Source organism: Nyctereutes procyonoides, unplaced genomic scaffold (genome assembly GCF_905146905.1).
Source record: "Nyctereutes procyonoides isolate TBG_1078 unplaced genomic scaffold, NYPRO_anot_genome, whole genome shotgun sequence".
NCBI lineage: Eukaryota > Metazoa > Chordata > Mammalia > Carnivora > Canidae > Nyctereutes > Nyctereutes procyonoides.
In genome coordinates this window covers 43,365,476-43,385,606 of record NW_026575047.1, presented here as the reverse complement: position 1 = coordinate 43,385,606, position 20,131 = coordinate 43,365,476, and the positions used below count along the sequence as shown (strand labels likewise).

Below are 20,131 nucleotides of genomic sequence, written 5' to 3'. Positions count from 1 at the left end.
AGGAAACAAAAGAAAATTTGAAATTTGTGCAAGAATAAATCTTAGAATTTCATAAGGTATACTTTGATATATATATGTAAGTTTTCTGTTTTATCTTACAGTAAAGCTTTATGGTTTTCTTCACCTTTCTTATTATCCCACATATTCTTATATTCCTAGATATTTCATGATTTCTGCTATTATTAAATAGAATTAAACTTTACTTTTAAATTTTTGGATACATTATTAAATCCCATATGCTATTAAGTTAGTTTTATTATTGACTACCTTATCAAATTATTTTACTATTTCCAGCAGTCTCTAATTAATTGTCTTGAGTTTCCTAGATGTAAAATCATATACTGTTGAAATAATGATAATTTTTCCTCCTCTTATTTTTTGTAAAACTTAGAAGCTCCCCAGTTTAGGGGAGAGGGACTACAAATATGGGATGCTGTGCATTGCCGTAGCTATTCATATTCTAATATCTCTGTCATCAATTAGGGGAATATCATTAAGATTTTTTAGAGAATTTCATTTCCCTGCCTTCCACATCACTTCTTACTCCTTTTTGACCGTAGGGCCACCTACCTGCTATCCTTAAAATTCAAAACTCCTTCTCCATAAAGAGAGATAACTGCTACATAATGGCTTTGACTCTTCCAATCAGGCCTCTTCCATGTGGCTTGCACAAAATAAAAGTAAGCACTGAGCATTTCTGCCACATCTCTGTGAATGCCCTAGACCATTGAGTCACATTCCCACCATTATCTGCCCTTGCCTTTCCCTCGCCCTTTGTTTATCTAGTTCTTCACCTTCCCCCCCCGCCCCACTACACCATTAGAGGCCTGTTCTCGCCCCTCTTTGGGTTGCATGATTCCTATGGTGGCACCCTCACTCCTCTCTCCTGAACATGGTTTGCACTTGTCCATCATACCTAGCCACTCACTCCACTACATCAGGCCTTAGCCTGCTCACCTCCGTGCCTATGCCAGCCTCCATGCAGGAGAAACTCAACAACCAAAGAGATGCTTGGTCCATGAAACACCAGAAGACCAAGATGGCTTTGGTGAAGGACATTGGAATGAGTAGACTTCTGGCTAAAGTCCAAACAAGTCCCAGAGGGAAGCCCAGGGAAGAACTGACCTCTGGTTGGTGGGATACAGCTCCACTGTGATTACATCCAGAGCATTCCAGGCAGCAATGCTGGTCCCACAAAACAGGCACTGCCAGCCAATCATCGCAGACTCGCTGTTGCCAAAAAACAGGAAGAAGCAGCAGACCGCAGAGATTAGCATGGAGCCACCTACAGGGGGAGGTCAAGGGCAGGAAAAAAACAAACAAAAAAACAAACCTTGAAGCCCATGTTTTAGACAAGACTGTCACCCACAGGCCTTTCCACTCTCCCATCTTCACAAGTGCACCTGAAGTAACAGGTTACATCAAGTAACAGGCCCATCTCTGCAGGGAGAAAACACAGCTTGAACCCCCTGCACGATACTCTGGCCATGGGATTAGAGCCCTTAGCATGGGTCATGTCACCAGAGTTAGCTTCCAAGAAGGATTTTGAAATCCTCACCCTGTGGTTCTGCTCAGCCCAGAATTACTGGGGATGGGGAGAAAGGACATTCCTTGAGAATCTCTTAGGTCCCAGACATTGTTCTGGGTGCCTGAGATACATCAGTATCACAAAATCCTCGTGGAACTTATATACTACTGAGAACAGAACTGTAAATGGGCTGCAGAAGAAAACCTAAAGGCCCCTGCTGTTTATGCTCCCTTTATCCCATCTCCACCCCAAGTATCTGATCTGTCCTTCTCAGTCTTGCCCTGTGTCCTGAGCAGCTAACCCCCAGGGACTGCGTACCTGTGGCTCCCTTATCAACTGGGAGCAGGTAGGGGTTGGAGTATTTCTTCTCAACTCCTATCCTATCTATATCTCCCTATATGGTGATGGCTACACTGCCCCCCCACACACACACACTCCACTCTCTGACCCGCTAAGGACTACAGGTCCTTTTAGGAGCCTCCACCTCCACAGTTCCAGCTGGCCCTGGGCTCTGTGAGTGTGCTGTTCTCTCCCTGTAGTCCTAGAAGCAGTACGAGCTGCCAGTTTTGCTAGCATCTGGGTGCCTCATTTACATTATTTGTTCCTACAAGCCTGCCCACCCCTCTAAAAGCCACATCCCATCTGTAAAGTCTCTTCTACTAGAACTATCTGGTGTGGATTCACTTCCCACCTGCACTCTGGCTGATGCAGCTAATGATAAGAGGTCCCACCAAAAGAAGGCTGTCTCAAATGCTGCCCAAATCCATTACATCCAGTCCAGAAGAGCCTGGGGAGTGTGGAGTGAATGCAGGGTGTGGACCAGGAGCATGGCTGGAAATGCAGTGGTAATAGTTAGCAGAAAGAAGAAAGCATCTTCCAGACAACCAGCTGGGAGACAGGCCAAGGGTCCCAGCCAGGCATTAGGACCCTGGGGGAGAGAGGTCCTCTAGGAGAGGCCTTCCAGTTGCCAAGAAGTCATGTTGGTGGCTGGCCTTACCCACAAAGGCCTCCTTGGAGGGCCTCTGCCTGGAATCTCACCCTCAGACCTGGAGCTACCAACACTGATGCCAAACCCTCTGCTGATGAGCCATGACATGGTAACTATGGCCTAGATTCTGCTGATTCTGGGAAGGGGCAGGGCTGTGAGTAGGCCACCTGGTGACCTCTTTCCAAACAGCTAGGAAGGAGACAAACATCTATGAGACCACAAGTGCCTTGAGAACTATATCACCTAAACTCATGCTTCCCTCAAAGTGGCCAGCAATTGGCTCCTGGTTTACAATAAATGTTGACAAATGTTTATTGAATACAAAATATTACCCTCAAATAAATCAAGTGATATTCAGTGATCTGACCTCTCCACTATGTTAGGTAATCCTGCTATAGCTCTTGGTGGTCCACTCTCCTTCCATCCTGTTAATTCTCATCTCCGTTATGATGGAGAGGCCTGAGTTCAAGTCCCAGATTCCCCTGTGTGACCTTCTGTGAGTCTCATAACCTCTGTGTCACTTTCCCTATCTGTAAAATGTTGGCAAAAAATAGTCCTTACCTCACAGGGTGACTGAGTTTTAAATATGTTAATATTTAAAAAATGTTTGGCACAAAGCCTGACCTATAATACATGCTTTGTGTTTGTTCAATGAAATTTCTAGTTCATGTCTCTCTCTCCCAATAGATCATTTGCTCCGTGAGCATGAGGATGCTGTCTGTGTCAATTACTGCTGTTTTCCCATTGTCTGCCATACCGCCTGGCAAAGAATAAGTGCTGCATAAATTACTGCTTATTGAATGAATAAATGAGGACTAACAGCCTCATCAGGGAAACTTCTACTCTGTTGTTAATAAGACACTACTTCTGCCCAGGAAAGAGCACAGAGTAAGCAGGACAACTTTTATGCCACAGCAAATTCTACAGGGAATTTGAGGAAATAACTCTGTCTTTTCCTAAGACTATTTCATGAGTCTCTTTCAGAGACTATTTCAGAACAGGTCATCCACATCCCATCGAGACGTTTATTGAGCATCTATTATCTGCATGCACTGAGAATATCACAGTTTGCCTGCTGCGTGCCAGACCTTTACTAAAGCTCACTATCTACTCTCACACGCCTTATCTCATTGGAGCAATCAGAGGTATTACTTTAACAGTTGTGAAACAGAAGCTCAGAGAAGGAAAGGAAGGTATGCAGACTCTAAAGCAAATGTTGGCTGAGATGGTCACCTGATTCCCAGCTGCTGGTCTTGTGCACCGGGCAGTTACCTTCTGCTGAAAAGCTCAGGCATTTACGAGTTAGTAAACACTGCCCTTCCCTCAGGGCTCTAACCAGGGCCCCACCTCAGACACAGGAGACAGCTCACTCAATCTGCCATGCCTAGATGTGACTCCATCCTCACCACACACTTTAAAAGCTGAAATCTTATACTCACCATTCTGAATATTCCTGCTACTCTATAATAATAATACTCAATGAGCCCAACACCAGGAAAAGATTCCCTTGCCAAGCTCTCAACAATTTGCTCTTCTCTGACAAAATGACTACGTGATTTATTTTTGTTTCCCTTTGGCCTTTGCTGCTAGGGAGTTGGTATTAATTTTCCTGATCAACTACTTCCCTGGAGCAGACCTTCCATGGCATGTGTATCAGCATGTGGTTCTTATCCCACCCTGGCCTTACAATATATATATTTTGCTATACGTTTTCCCTAGCCCCGGGTGTACATGTTTTGCTTGTTGTTTGCCATGCACGCCATGTATGGCATTTCTGTGGTAAACTGCTGCAGATCCTGGTGTAGTGAAGCATGGATACATGAATTTTGTGACCATTTTTGAGAATCTACAGTGCACCAAGCACTATGAGATGCTCTGGCTACATTATGTTCAAACCTCACAAAACTCTGCCAGCTAGTTATAGGTACAAATATGGAAATTGAAGCCTGGAGAAGTAAAGGAACATGTTCAAAGTCAAATAGCCTCAAGGTGATAGGATTCAGACATGAGTCTGCCCACCTCCAAAGCCTAAGTGTGATCACTACGAAATAATAAGTGATGCAATTTATTTTAAGCCCATCAAATGAACCAATGTTCATTGAAGAGCATTTTATATATTTTTCTGACTATAATCTTACAAAGCAAGTAGAATGGGCATGTTTAGTATTCCTCCTGAAGTGACTGTCACAGAATCATCCAGTTGGGAAATGAAAATGAGTCCCTGACCTGGACCATAGGTCTCAAACTACCTCCATGGAGTCCTAGGGTTTTGGAGACATAGCTGCCTCCTGGGCTCCACACAGGCAGATCCTATCCTACCTGTTTGGTTTCCAGTGCAAGATTTATTTAAGAAAAAGAAAAAGATTCCTCTTCTTTAATACACTTTGAAAGCCACAGTCCTCACTTAATGGAGGAGATGTGGCATCCCTAACTACTCACCAATCATCTTGAGCCTTCCAACTCTATCCATGAGCAGGGCAGAAATGATGTTCCCGGGCAAGACAGACAGACTGCCAAGGAAGCTGACGAGGTAAATCAGGAAGTCATTATCCTGCTCAAAGTCCATGTGGCAGCCCTCCTTCTGCATCAAAAACGTAGAGTTGATAAACCGGCAGTTGATGAACTTATGCTCATAGAGGTCTGGGGAGAGAAGGAAACGTTTGATTCATGTACAGTGGACAGGGGCTGCAGAGAGATGGGGTAGAGGCAAGAATGGAGTCATGCTCGTTCCATGGGTAGGCTGCCCTAAGCCTCCAGCAATAAGACAGTCTCAAAGTCAAGGTGACATGAGGCCAGATGTGGATGAAGAGAGAAAACTGTAACAGTGTGATGACTGCTTCAATTTCCCATAAGCATAGGAAATGAAACAAATGCTCACAGAGAGGCATGTCTGAATACATCATCTCTCAAGTAGGAAGCAGTCCTGTTTCTATCAATGAGACAACACTAAGGTCCACACCAAGGCTGAACCACTCCTCCGAGGCTACCCAACTTATAGGAAACAGAAGACAAGAGAATTGAATCTGAATTGAGGTGACCACTCTAGAGTCCATGCAGAAACCTGAACATTCTTCAAAATAAAAACTGTTTGCAGGGCACCTGGGTAGCTCAGTTGGTTGAGAGTCTGACTCTTGATTTCAGCTCAGGTCATGATCTCGGGGTCCTAGGATTGACCCCCCCCCCCACATCAGGCTTCCTGCTCAGTGGGGAATCTGCTTGGGATTCTCTTTCTCCCTCTACCTCTTCCCCCACTCGTGCTCGCTTGCTCTCTCTCTTTCTAATAAATAAATAAAATCTTTTAAAAAATAAAGATTAGATAAAATTTTAAAAAAAGAAAAGTAAAAACATTTGCTCAGTAGTTTCCAGGGTGGGGAACAAGGGAGATGAATATGGAGAGAACAGAGCAGAGAAAATACTCGATATGGCATAATAATGGTGAATATATGCCCATGCCCAAAGAATGTCTAACATTCTTTACAATGAACCCTCCTGTAACCTCTGGACTTGGGATGATTATTATGTGTCAGTGTAGGTTCATCAGTGGTAACCAATACACCACTCTATTGGGGAGATGTTGATTGATAATGGGGAAGACTAGGAGAGGACAGGAGTTCTATGGAAATCTTTGCACCTTCTTTCTAATGAAATTAGAAATCTAACACATCTCCAAAAAAATCAAGTCTTAAAAAAATAGAAGCCATTTGCTTTAGACCTAGTTCCCAAGTCTTCCAACACCTTCTAACACCAACTCTTCAAGCAGAAAGCGTGTCTAAGTGGGCTCTCAGAAAATCTGGATTTCAGGAACTGGCTCTACCACTGACCCTCTCTAACCTTTCTTAAACCTCCTCCTACAAAATTAGAAAAGTACACCTGGTTCTCTCCATCACTTCCCAGCACTGACATTTCATGACTACAGGTGTTTGCAAAAATCCCCACATGAGTGTATGCAAACCACAAGGCAAGATTATAACTTGAAAGAAGAAACTAAAAGATGCCTCAGGTTTTAATGACAAATAGGAAGTGTATAGCACTCATTTTTTTTTTAAGTTCAGCCTAAAAAAAATTTAGGAAGGTACATCTCATAATAGATCATTTAGAGACTGAAGGGTATGTGGAGGCCAGATATTGAACCTCTTGAAGCTGACCTCATGGAAGAAGATGTTCTTGCATAAACCATGGTGCTGAGGCCTTGGAGAAAATACTGATATTGGCATGGTAAATGGAGTACAGTGGAGAGATCACAGACTTTACAACCAAGCAACTGAGGAATGAGTCCAAGCTCCCTCAGCTTGCTAGCTGTGGCCTTAGGCAAGAGCTGGCTATAAAATGGGAATAATTGGGATGCCTGGGTGGCTCAGCAGTTAAGCGCCTGCCTTCCGGCTCAGGGCATGATCCTGATCAAGTCCCACATGGGCTCCCTGCATGGAGCCTGCTTCTCCCTCTGTCTGTGTCTCTGCCTCTGTGTGTGTGTGTGTGTCTCTCATAATAAATAAATAAAATCTTTTTAAAAATGGGAATAATTGTGCATTTCTCACTGGAGACAATGTAAATGAAGCCCCTGGAAAAGTTCAGGGTAGTCAGTCTCCTCATGTCCCAACTCCACTCTGCATGTTATTAATATATGACGGTAGTAAACGTAACAAAGAATGATAGAATGGTGGAACTTTGTGAATATTTTTTTAATCATCGAAGCCTGAAAGGTACCTTTTAAAAATATTCTTATTGTCTCGTTTTATGCACAAGGCTTGAGAAGATACAATTTTCCCTTTTCCTTTATTACTGTGAGAACATGAGCCTTGAAGTTTGCAAAACTCAAATTATGTGAGGTCTTCAAGAATGCACTCCACGCATAAAATGCTGCCCTCCTGGAATGCTTAGTTTTCATCTGCGTCATATTTTGTTCCTACCAAAGATCTGAAGCACATATAGCATCAGTCTCATTGAGATCAGAGCACTCATCCAGAACTTTTGTTTCCACTTCACACATGGTAAAACATGAAGACAAATTAAATGCATTGGTAAGGACTGGGCAACTAATCTGTGCCATACTTGGGCTAGAACTCATTTCTCCAACCTAACACTCAGTAGTCATATCTGTGTATACCTTGAAACTCCTAAAGCTTATGACTCAGCACTTTGCTTCTTACGTAAGACCAGTCCACCCTTGATACTGTGCACCACACCACCCATGTTCTCACCTGTGTTATAGAAGACAGTCGATTCAATAGTGCAATTTTTGAAATAGGTATCAGTAGATGTAACATCTTCAAAATAGCACTCGTCAAAGAATGTGTCCTCAAAGAGCACATGTTTAAAGTACATCTTTGTGAACCTGTGGAAAAGACATTAGTCCCTGAGTAATTCAGCCAGGAAGAGAAAAGACTTGAGACCAAAATGGAAAGCACAGAAAGGCAGAAAAAGGAGAACTTCAAACCAAAAGGTGCTGAAACATTATTTTCCAAGGTTAGTTCCCTATTCCTTAGTTGATGTTTATAAAGGAGGGAGGGCAGCAGGAATGTGGAAGCTGGTATCCAGTCTGGGTAGATACCGGGGTGTTATGAAGCAGCCTGGTGATTCCCAAATGCAGTCATGGACCTTCTGTATCAGACTCATCGAGATACAGACTAGTGTGAAATGAAAATACTGATAACATGGCACTTTATGAGGAGCTTTAAAAACATGCAGGTCTGGGGTGTCTTGGTGACTCAGTTGGTTAAGCGCCTGACTTTGGCTCCGGTAATGATCTATCCCAGGGCCCACTTTAGGCTTCTTGCTCAGCAGGGAGTCTGCTTCTTCCTCTCCCTCAACCCCTCCCTCCCCCCACTTGTGCATGTTCTCTCTCTCTCTTGCTCTCTCTCAAATAAATAAATAAATAAATAAATAAATAAATAAATAAATAAAATCTTTTTTAAAAAAATGCAGGTCCCTCAGCTGGTCTTAGTAGGTTTGGAAGCAATAGATTTGTGAGGGGCTAAGAATCTTCATTTTAAAAATTTCCCCCAACAAAGATTTGGAGGGACAGGCACTTTCATTCACATGGTTGGTAGAATAAAATTGGTGCAGCCTCTTGGGGGAGCAATTTTGCAAAATTTCAAACACGCAATCTCTTTGCCCTAGAAATACCACCTCTAAGAATTTATCTTACCTAAGCTTGCTCACGCATCCAAAGAGATACATTCACCAATGCTTGTTGCAAAATTTCTGGCAGCAAGAATTGATTACTAGATGGATGATGAGTAGGTAGACAGACAGACAGACAGACACCACCTAGTGGAATAGCATGTGATTGTTACAGTTTTTAGGTAGTTTATATACCTTAATATGGAACAATTCTCAAGGTATATTGTTAACTGAAAAAAAAATCAAATGCAATACAGTGTTTCTAGCCTGTGACCATTCATACAAGATATGCCTCCAAATGCATAGAATACACACAAGAAACTGGTGGATGTGGTTGGCCCTGGAGAGGTCCAATGGGAGTTGGGAATGAGATATGAGATAAACTTAATTTTTCCTTTATATCAAGCATACATATTTCTTTTTCACTTAACAATAAAACAGATGAAAGCATCTAGGGGACTTTGAGGTGCATCCACATTTGAGAGCCACTGCTGTACTCCAACTCCTACATGAACTTAACAGGAAAAAAAAACAATATTGCATTCAAAAACATATACCAACATACGTTAACATCATCCTCTGCTGGACCTTTACCAAGCTTGGTCAAATTTGAAACTAGAAACCTTGGATATGTTTTCATTTGTGGAGAATTACAACTCATTCATTTGTCTATTCATTTATTTATACACTCAGTCTTCAGCAAAACTTACTTACATGGTATTAGGTGCTACAAATACAGAGAGAAAAGATATGGTTCCTGTCCTCAAGTCTAATTGGAAAAAAACAAGCAGACAACAATACAGTGGGAATCACTGTGATAGACGTAGCACAGGCTATTCCTTTTCAGGGCAATCATATTATTCATCCCATGACCTCAGATGATGATCAGTTTCCCTTTCCATTTATGCTATATTATATTCTGCTAACAACCCTAATCTAGAGCCACCTGTCACGAATTTCTGCAAACAGACCCCCACCACACCCAGTAAAAAGGCCTGAGCAAGTGTTTCTCAAAGAGAGATCCCCAGAACACTTGTATCAGAACAAAACAGAATGTTGTTAAAAAAGATGCAGTTTCCTATATTCCTAGGCCTCTTGAACCATAATCACCAGAGGCAGATGTCAGATTATTTAAAACATGTGAGAGTCACTGGTCTAGATTAGTCAAATTATTTTATATAACTTTTCATAGCGTCAAATTTGCTACAGACTTTTTTTTAAATTTTTATTTATTTATGATAGTCACACACAGAGAGAGAGAGGCAGAGACACAGGCAGAGGGAGAAGAAGGCTCCATGCACCGGGAGCCCGACGTGGGATTCGATCCCGGGTGTCCAGGATCGCGCCCTGGGCCAAAGGCAGGCGCCAAACCGCTGCGCCACCCAGGGATCCCTGCTACAGACTTTTAAACAGGGGCCTCCAAAGGCTATCACTGCGACTCTTCATATCTCCATGGAGATTGGTAAGCCTTGTATGACAGGAAGATGCCTTCAATTTCAAAATTAATGTAATTTGTGTGCTGAATATGTTTACTCAGGAAAGCTATTCCTGGATTCTGTCTCAGGTCTTTGCCTTTCTTAATATATCCTTCTCTTTAATATAGTAATAGGCTGCTGATGTGGCCCCCAGATATATTTTAATGTTCTTCCAAGAGTGAGTGAGGGAGCAGAGCCATAAATCATAATGGGCCTGACGCAAGCAGACCTTAAAATGTGTCTTCAAGTGAGTTATAAAAAGCCAAAGTTATAAAGAAAGAGATAAAAGGAGAAAGGACCAAGGCATATTTTATGAGTCTTTATATAAATCATCCCCTATCTCTCATTTATACACTGAAGTGGTCCAAGATTCTTCACTCAGGAGAGTTCAAAGGCTGAAAGAAAAGTTAGTGCGAGTATCTTCTGGAACATGTTCTATTAGAAAACAGGAGCCATTGGCAATCCAGAATCTATGGCAGAATTATTACTACAAATACTTTATGTTAGTCACCCTCATGGCTGATGGTCAGTCCACCAGATGGTCTAAACTATGCCAAAAATTGTATCCGTTTAGTCACTGTGTTTTACTTGATGGCATCCTCAAGAAGCTCAGTCTAATGAAAGAGATAATCAAGGAAACTGGTCATTAAGATTTAGCGTGATAATTATCAATATAGGGGTATGTTTCAAGATCATTTCAAAGGGGGCACTTGTGATATGGTTGGGAAAAGCATGAGGTGACCCATTCTGAAGGACAAATAGAGGCTATCCAAGAGAAGACATGGAGGACGTGCAGTCCAGGCAGAGGAAACAGCATATGCAAAGACATGGAGTTGTATTACATAGACCCTTTAACTGCGTTTTCAAAAAATTGAAAAGTAGAAAATTCTCTTTTAGATAAATTAATTCACCTTGTGGGGAGAAAACAAACAAAGGGTACAGTTCTCCAAAGCTTCCATATACATATCTTACTACAATAAGCCTTCCAGCCACAGCAAAATGAAATAGAATGCTTTGGAAAATAACTGGAATTCTAGTCTCTCACATATTATCTCATGTCAGGTCCTAACCTGAGGTAAAGCAGAGCATAAAGAAGAGGATCATTTGCTAGAGCATGCCTAATTTTCTTAAAGAGATAAGGAAAGTGTAGTCTTGCCTGATATTCCATATAACTTGTTAAATTCTCCAATGTGGTCATAAGGCCTTTCTCCCACCTCTGATACCACTCTCCAAAAACAGAAGAATGGAGTCCAACTTTCAGAGCTTAAGCACCAAGAGATCTCAGGCAAGTCTTTTCTCCTCTCTAGGTTGACACTTAAAAATCTTTAAAATAGAGGTATTGAGGAGGAGTTTTTTTTCCAGCTCTGTATAGTTCTATAAATGAGGAGTGTCTTAACTGTCCGTTGCCTAAAAAGAAATAAAAGAGGGGATCCCTGGGTGGCTCAGCAGTTTGGCACCTGCCTTCGGCCCAGGCGTGATCCTGGAGTCCCAGGATCAAGTCCCACATCAGGCTTCCTGCATGAAGTCTGCTTCTCCTCTATTTGTGTCTCTGCCTCTCTCTCTCTCTCTCTCTGTCTCTCATGAATAAATAAATAAAATCTTAAAAAAAAAAAGAAATAAAACAGTGGACTGAGGATATGACCATCTTTTTTCTCCAAATTGTGAAAATATTATATCATGGAGAATAAGTATTCATGGAAATACTGGTTCCAATATCAATCTAATAGACTCTCTAAGAACATACATTCTTTTGCCTTGGTGAATCTGCCAATGAACCCAATTTCCTTTCTTCCCTTTCTTTTACACTCAGGCTCCCTGAGGAGGGAGCAAGATCTCATCCTGTTCCTTTTACAAAGATCCTAGCACATGACAGACTTTGTAAATAAAATCTTAAGCAAGAATTATAAAAACAAAAAAAAATAAAGAATTATAAAAATAGAATTTAGGAAAAAAGAGAAATAATAAAGAGAAAAGCAATTATTGACTTGCAAGAGGAAAAAAGTAGAACAACTTCATATGTAAATATTGTTGTAAACATCCTAAATGAAACATTAATTTAAACATGCCAAAATCTGGAAAAAAAAATTCCTTCATCTGGTAAATGGATAAAATTATAGTAGTACATTCAGACCATGGAATAGTAAGTACTCTGTCATAAAATAAACTGCTGAATGTGCAACAATATGGATAGATCTCAAGTACACAATGCTAAGTGAAAAAAATAGGATTAAAAGGCTTCAATGTTGTAGGATTCCATTTATGTGACAGAGAGATCACTGGTTGCTAGGGACTGGAGGTGGAGTAAGGGTTGATAAAAAGTGGCATAGGAAATCTGGGGAATAATGGTATCTAGATTGTGGCGGTTACATGACCATATGCACTTGGCAAACTTAGAATTATACTATAAGAATGGTGAATTTTACTATATATAAATTATATTCCCATTAAAAGGACGTCCCGGGCAGCCCGGGTGGCTCATGGGTTTAGTGCCGCCTTCAGCCCAGGGTGTGATCCGTGGGACCCGGGATCGAGTCCCACGTCGGTTTCCCAACATGGAGCCTGCTTCTCCCTCTGCCTGTGTCTCTGACTCTCTCTCTCTCTCAAGAATAAATAAATAAAACCTTTAAAAATAAATAAATAAATAAATAAATAAATAAATAAATAAATAAATAAATGTCCCAACAAATTTTTATGGTAATAAACCAAAAAAAAAAAAAAAACAACAAAGTTCAAATACTAACTAGATTGATTCAAAATTCCCACACCCTGTAAATGCTTAGCAAAAGAGATGTACCCATTCCTAAAAAGGTCTCTATTGTCCTACATATCTGACTTTCAACCAAAGATTACAATACACACAAAGAAGTAAGAGTAAAACAGCATTATGTTAAAACAATATTTTTTAAAACAGGTATAAATACGATATCATTGCTGGAACTATTAGGTAATTTAATATAACTTTAACATAATGCCTTACTGGAAAAGATGAATAACATGCATGCATTATAGAGAATTCTAGCATAGAAATGCAAACTATTAGAAAGAGTCGACTAGAAATGCTAGAAATTTCTTAAAGCAGTAAAACAGATTAAGAATACCTTTGATGAACTCACTGGTAGACTCATCATATTCAAGGAAAGAACTACCTGGCTGGTATATAATTCAAGAGAAGTTATCAAAACTATGACATAAAGAGAAAGAGAAAGGGGAAGCCCAGAAAAGAGTAACCAAAGACTTTGGGAAACTATCAAACAATCGAACTTAAGTGTGATTAGAATTTAAGAATGAAAAGAGAGAGAAAATTTGGCATAAGACATTTTGAAAGAGCACTTGGGTAGCTCAGTCAGTTAAGTAGCCAACTTTTGATTTTGGCTGGGGTCATGATCTCTGGGTCATGAAGTCAGACCCCATATTGGGCTCTGTGCTATGTGGAATCTTCTTGAGATTCTCAATCCCTCACCCTCTGACCCTCCCACTGATGCTCTCTCCCTCTCTCAAATAAATAAATCTTTTTTAAAAATAGCATTTGATACTTAAAATGCACTTCTAAATAATTTGTGAGATGAAGAGTAAATATTACTGGAAAATATAAAATATATATTAGTAAGTATAAAAAGTTGTTTGATGCAACTAAAGCAAAATTGAAATGAAATGTACCTAATTAAATTCATTAACTTTTTTTAAAAAATCAAGAAATACAATAAAGAAACTAATGAGACATAAAAAAGTAAATCCTAAGAAGAAATTATTAAAGAAAGGAATATTATTATTTAAATATAAAATATGCAAAACTCTAGTAAGACTGATTATAAAATAAGACCAAAAGCACATGAGTAGTATTAGCAATAAAAAGGGAGGATTTATTATTGCAAATCTAATAAAAACTTAAAAGTCATAAAACAATGTTATGAACTTTGTGATAATATATCTAAAGCTTAAAAGAAATAATTTTACAAAAGAAAAATGAGCATACCTGAATATATTAATGCCATTTAAAAAATAAGTTGGTAATCAAAATCTGTTGCCTTGATTAATGGCAAGCTGATATAGTTATAAAGGCTAGCTTTACCAAACCTTTAAGGAAACAACTACCTCTATCCTATATAGTTTGTTTTGAAAAAGACCAGGGAGAGGGACAGAGAGAGAGAGGCAGAAGCAGACTCTCTTGCTGAGTAGGGAGCCCAATGAAGGGCTTAATCCCAGGACCCTGGGATCACAACCTGAGCCAAAGGCAGAGGCTTAACTGACTGAGGAACCCAAGCACCCTCTTCCTTTACTTTCTAAAGATGATGATTCAAAAACACACAGCAGATGTCATACTTAAGAGGGAGACACCAAAAGCACCCTCTGATGTCAAGATACCTTTAGCACTGCTCGTATCCATCAACTGAATGGGAGATCCTAATCAAGGCAACACAATGAGAAAAGAACACAAATACCAAGGTAAGAAAGGAGGAAATAAGACTATCATTAATTTTTTTCAGTGTGTCTGCCACATACAAGAGCTAGGCAAATCTACCAAGAAGCTATCAAAATGAATGGAGGGTTGGGCCAACGTGTTAGAGCCCAAAAAATCATGTATAAGGGAAAAAAGGAAGAATAGAAAGAAAAGAAAGGAGGAGAACTGAAAGAGAGAAAAGAGAGGAAGAGGAGAAAGAGGAGAAAGTAAGGGCCCCACTCACAACAGCACCAGGAGCAATGAAGCATCAGCAATAAACCTCACAAAATACATATGAGATCAATTTTTTTAAAGTAGTCTCCATGCCCAGCGTGTAGCCCAATGTGGGACTTGAATTCATGACCCTGAGATGGAGACCTGAGCTGAAATCAAGTGTGGGACATTTAACCAACTGAGTCACCCAGGTGGCCCCATATGGAAACTTATAGAGAACGTTATAAACCATTATCAAAGAATGACTAAGTAAACAGAGAAAAATACCACATGCAATGATTGGGAGATCCTGTATTCTAAAGATGTCCCCCAATGAATCCAGACATTCTATGTCATTCCAATCAAAATCCCAACGAGCTGTTTTCAATGGAATTTTAGAACTTGATCCTAAAATTTGTCTGGAAAAGCACAGGGGCTAAACCACCCAAGAAAAATGTAAATAATGAAGTGAAAGAACCTAATCCTCCTGGAAACACTACAAAACAATAAAGTTACAGCAATGAAGTCAGTATGGTAAAGAGAGAGACATGGTTACTGCTTCTCTCTGTTTGGTTCCATATCCGTAGAACCATGGAACCAAACAGAGTGCACAGAAACACAGTAATACAGACAAGAAATCTTGACTTACCATAAAAGGGTCACTACTTGTCAATAGAGAAAAGATGGGCAATTTTACAAACAGGAAAACAATTGGCTATTCACATGGAGGGAAAATCAAATTATTCCTGTCTCTTAGAGACCACACCCAGGTAAGTTAAGGCCTTGAATGTGAAAGAAGCTTTAAAGAAGAGAAACAAATGGAAAATGACTTTATGACTTCAAACATGAAGGATTTCTTCAAGAACCTTAAAAGGAAATGTGACAAACTTGGCATTAAAATATGAAGTATCTGCCCTTTCTTGGGGACTCCTGAAGCGAAATAAAAAAGCAAGCTACAAACTGTCAGAGCCATGAGGAGCCTGAGGAAGCATGACTACTAACATGGATGTGGTGGCCTGGAAATGATCTTGGAAGAGAGAAAGAATAGGAGGTAAAAGGAAATCTGAGTGGGGCACCTAGGTGACTCAGGTGATTAAGTGTCTGCCTTCGGCTCAGCCCATGCTGGGCTCCCTGCTTAGCAGAGAGTCTGCTTTTCCCTCTGCCTCTACCCCTCGCTGCCCCTGCTCATGCTCTCTCTCTCTGTCAAACACATAAAATCTTTAAAAAAAAAAAGGAAATCCAAGTGGAGTATAGACTTTACTGAGATGTCCTGATATTGGTTTATTAATTGTAACCAACGTGCAATAGTAATATAAGCTGTTATAACAAAAGAAACAAGGTGCAAGATATTCAGAAACTCTCTACACTACCTTTGCAATTTTTCTGTAAAACTAGAACTGTTCTAAAATTACAATCTCATTTAAAAAAAAAAACACAGAAAAATGTCAAACATATAATTGACACTTGATTTTACACATAAGTTTAAAGAACTCATGTTCTATGGACTGGATGTTTGCGTCTCCCTCAAAGATCCATATGATGAAACCTAATCCTCAATGTGATAGTCTTAAGAGGTAGGGCCTTGGGGAGGAGTTAGGTCATGAGGGTAGTGAATGGGATTAATGCCTCTATAAAAAGGGCCCCCAGAGAGCCCCCTCCTGCATTTCTTCACGTGAACACGCAGCAAACAGATGTCCATCTATGAATCAGGAAGAGGGTCCTTACCAGATACGGAATCTACCCGTGCTCAGACTTCCAGCCTCCAGAACTGGGAGAAATAAATTTCTGTTGTTTATAAGCCACCCAGTCTGTGGTATTTTGTTACAGCAGCCAGAAGAGACTAAGGCATTATGCAAATTAATATGAAAATGAATATCCAATAAATAAAATAAAGTCCATGAACAGGTATAGAAGAAGAAACCCAAAGAGCCAAGAAACACAGGAAGAGATAATCTCACCAGGATGGGAAAAATATAAGTTAAAAGACAAAGGAATACCATGTCACACTCCTCAGTCTCACAAACCAAGAATGGGCCCAGTAGTAGAGAGAGGCGTGCTCAGTCTGCTAAGTGGGAAGTATAGTTAGTACAAGGCTCATGGAGACTAATGTGGCAGAGAAGCTGAAGATGTTCACATCCTTCTGTCTGGCAATTCCACCTCTTAGTATCAGGCTAGAAAATTTCCCCCATCAGAACACTCATTGCAGTATTATATGTAACACCCAAGAATTGCAAGTGACTTATATGTCTATCCAAAGAAGAACATACAAACACACGATGGAATACTCATGTAATGACATTTCAGTGAATGGAAGTGAATTACATAGCTATGTTAACCAACAGAAAGAGTCTTCCAAACCCTGATTTTACACCACAAAAGTTGCAAAATTTATAGTATAATTATACATTTGCATATATAAGATGATATAATATTTATCTAACCTTTAAATCATGCAAAAGAACACTGTACAATGTTTGTAGATATAGAAACACATGGGAAAAGTATAAAAACACGAATGTAAAACACCCGATTTATTAACAATGGTGATCATCACCGCTTTGGGAGGGAAAGGAATTGCACTGAGGGTCACAGAGTGAGAAATGTTTAATCTATTTTGAAATCTGAAGTAAGTCTAGCACAGCTTATGATTTTATAAAGCTAGATGCTCTGAATCGGGTTGTTTGCATTATTCTCTATTCTCCACCTCCTTGATGTACTCCACAATGGAATATAAAAGAGAAGAAAGGAAACAAAACAGTGATTATTTGCAGAAGATGGGATCATACAACAATCACAAAGGGAAACTCTTAGGACTAATTAAAAAGCTTAGGTACCAAGTAAACACCTCCAAATCAATAGGATTTCTATTTATTTGCAATAACCTCTGTCAATATTTGATGGAGAGGAAGCAACCCAATTTTCAGTGGCGAAGGAAGTTATAAAATATCCCGGAAGAGTCTCCACAAAGAACTCTGCAGGACCTGTATGAAATGGAGAGATTTAATCAACTCTGAAGCAGAAGGTATGTTATCTATCGATATTACGGCTTTCAGATGTGGAATCGGAGGCTGACACAGGTCAGATAGCTCCGCTAGTCTCCAACCATGAAGCCTAAAACCCAGTCCCTCAAGCTACTTCCTCAGACTGGGAAGCCAGAAGGTGCTTTTACACATTTCCCACTCTGGGCAGCTTCATGGAAATTCACGGCCTTGAAACAGACCCAGGGCAGCTGAAGAAAATTCTTCTTTCTGTCTCACTCAAAGGAGATTTGCAGTGTGAGTAATGCCTCAGTGTGATGTTTGAAACCAGCCTTCTTCTCTTTTCTGCCAAGCCACCCTCATTTCAGAGTACCATCCCCTGACCTTCTATAAGAACTCATGAGAGCTTTTCTCCAATTTCCCTCCCCTTGGCTGACTTGTATCATACTCTTCCCCCATCTTCACCCTCTCAGAAAGGAGCCCTGCCCAGCAGGAGTCTTCCCAAGCAGAGAGGGTAATTAATTAATTAGTTTACACATGCTCTCATATCCTGCTTTCAATTAACAGCACAAGAAGCCTAGCCTGATGCTTTGGCTTGGGGCTTAGAATATCAGTTTTTTTCTCTTGCTTTTCTTGCATTTTCCAAAAACATACAAGTTCTAGAGCAAAAGCAGTATGAGAGTTCAGAGCCACCTGGTCCCATTAGATGCCCAGGAAGCCTGCAGGACGGTGCTTGGGGAACAAGTGCAAACTAATCTGGATATTTTCATTTCTTCTTGGGGCCAAAGGGATTGTCTTAGAGCAAGATGAAGTTTGGATTTTTTTTTACGATTTTATTTATTTAATCAATAGGCAGAGGGAGAAGCAGGCTCCCTGCAGGGAGCCAGATGCGGGACTCGATTCCAGGGCCCCAGGATCACGACTTGAGTCAAAGGCAGATGCTCAACCACTGAGCCACCCAGGCGCCCCTAAGTTCAGATTTCAAGAAGTTTTCCTTTATTGACAAAGCCTGTGGGTAAAGTTTGAAGCCCTACTTACACAAAAGTCATCTTCCCCCGTGTGCAATAGTCAATGAGGTAAACAATTTCTATTTAAATTTTAAATTAGTCAGTGTGGATAAAGTCAGAGGAGGAATACAGGGCATGTATGGAGACATGCGCCACCCACTCAAGTACAGCAGTTAACTCTCCAAAGAGGGTCAGGGTTTTCAAAGATATGGTGCTTTCTAGCCCAGGATCAGCAGGTGGCAGCATAACTCAAGAAAAGAAACCAAGTTCCTTCATTTCTTAGGTAAGTTTCAAGGTTCCTAATCCTACAAAGAGGAAAACACCCTTTTTATTCAATTTGCTGAGGGTAAAAATGATGGGTTTCACATGATAGTGATTGTACTTTTAGGATCCACTGGTTAAGAAATGTAAATGAGGGGTGCCTGGAAGTTTGGTTGGTTAGGCGTCCAGCTCTTGATTTCAGCTCAGGTCATGACCTCGGGATTGTGAGATCCGGCTCCCAGTTAGGCTACGTGCTGGGTGTGAAGCCTGCTTAGGATTCTCTCTCTGCCCCTCTTGTGCTCTCTTTCTCTCCCTCTCTCTCAAAAAAAAAAAAAATAAATAAAAATAAATAAATAAAATAAAATAAAACCATATAAATGACAAGTTAAAATTAACTCACTGGAACTTCTGAAGGAATTTATATTGTAATAACTACACAGAAACATTCACATGCTCTTGAAACATAGAAACATGGCAACATATCTGTGCATGCAGAATATCCTCACCCACTCTCAGACAATCCTTGGCATGCCTCTGCATTCCCAGACCCTTGGTAATAACTGTATGGTCCCCGCGGGGGTTCTGGGTCCACACAAGACCTCCACTTTCAAGAACCCTTGCTTCTTCCCACTCCCACTCAGAAGCTTAATGAAAGCTTCCAGAGGCTGAGAAAGCTTAGAAGAACAGAATGAGAAATGCCTGGGTGGCTCAGCAATTGAGCGCCTGCCTTCAGCTCCGGGCATGATCCAGGGATCAAGTCCTGCATCAGGCTTCCTGCATGGAGCCTGCTTCTCCCTCTGCTTGTGTCTCTGCTTCTCTCTCCCTCATGAATAAATACATAAAATCATTTTTTAAAAAAACAGAGTGGATCAGAAGTTCCCATTTTTTATGTAGCTAAGTCTAAAAACTACAAAACCAACCTGTTGCAAACTATGAAGGCGCTGGCATAGGGATGAACTTTTTAATGCAGAAGATACTATGTAACACAGGGCCTCTGTGGGAACAGAAAGTTTCCTGGTGAAAAGATATCTAGTTTTTATGGCAGCCACATTTATGATCATGAGCTTCATTATCAATGTCATACTATCATTATTATTTCTAATACCACAAGCGAGTACCAGTG

The 20,131-nt window shown here is 40.4% G+C and overlaps 1 protein-coding gene across 1 annotated transcript in view; it reads right to left on the bottom strand.

Annotated features, from left to right (window-relative positions):
- The window catches only part of SV2B (synaptic vesicle glycoprotein 2B), a 181,415-nt gene that overhangs the window by 5,323 nt on the left and 155,961 nt on the right, over positions 1-20,131 (bottom strand). The window contains exons 10-12 of the mRNA XM_055325942.1: positions 7,715-7,848; positions 4,956-5,156; positions 1,126-1,285 (exon numbers count right to left, since the gene is read on the bottom strand). Of these exons, the coding sequence (XP_055181917.1) occupies positions 1,126-1,285; positions 4,956-5,156; positions 7,715-7,848 (495 nt within the window). The remainder of the gene's footprint in view (positions 1-1,125; positions 1,286-4,955; positions 5,157-7,714; positions 7,849-20,131) is intronic.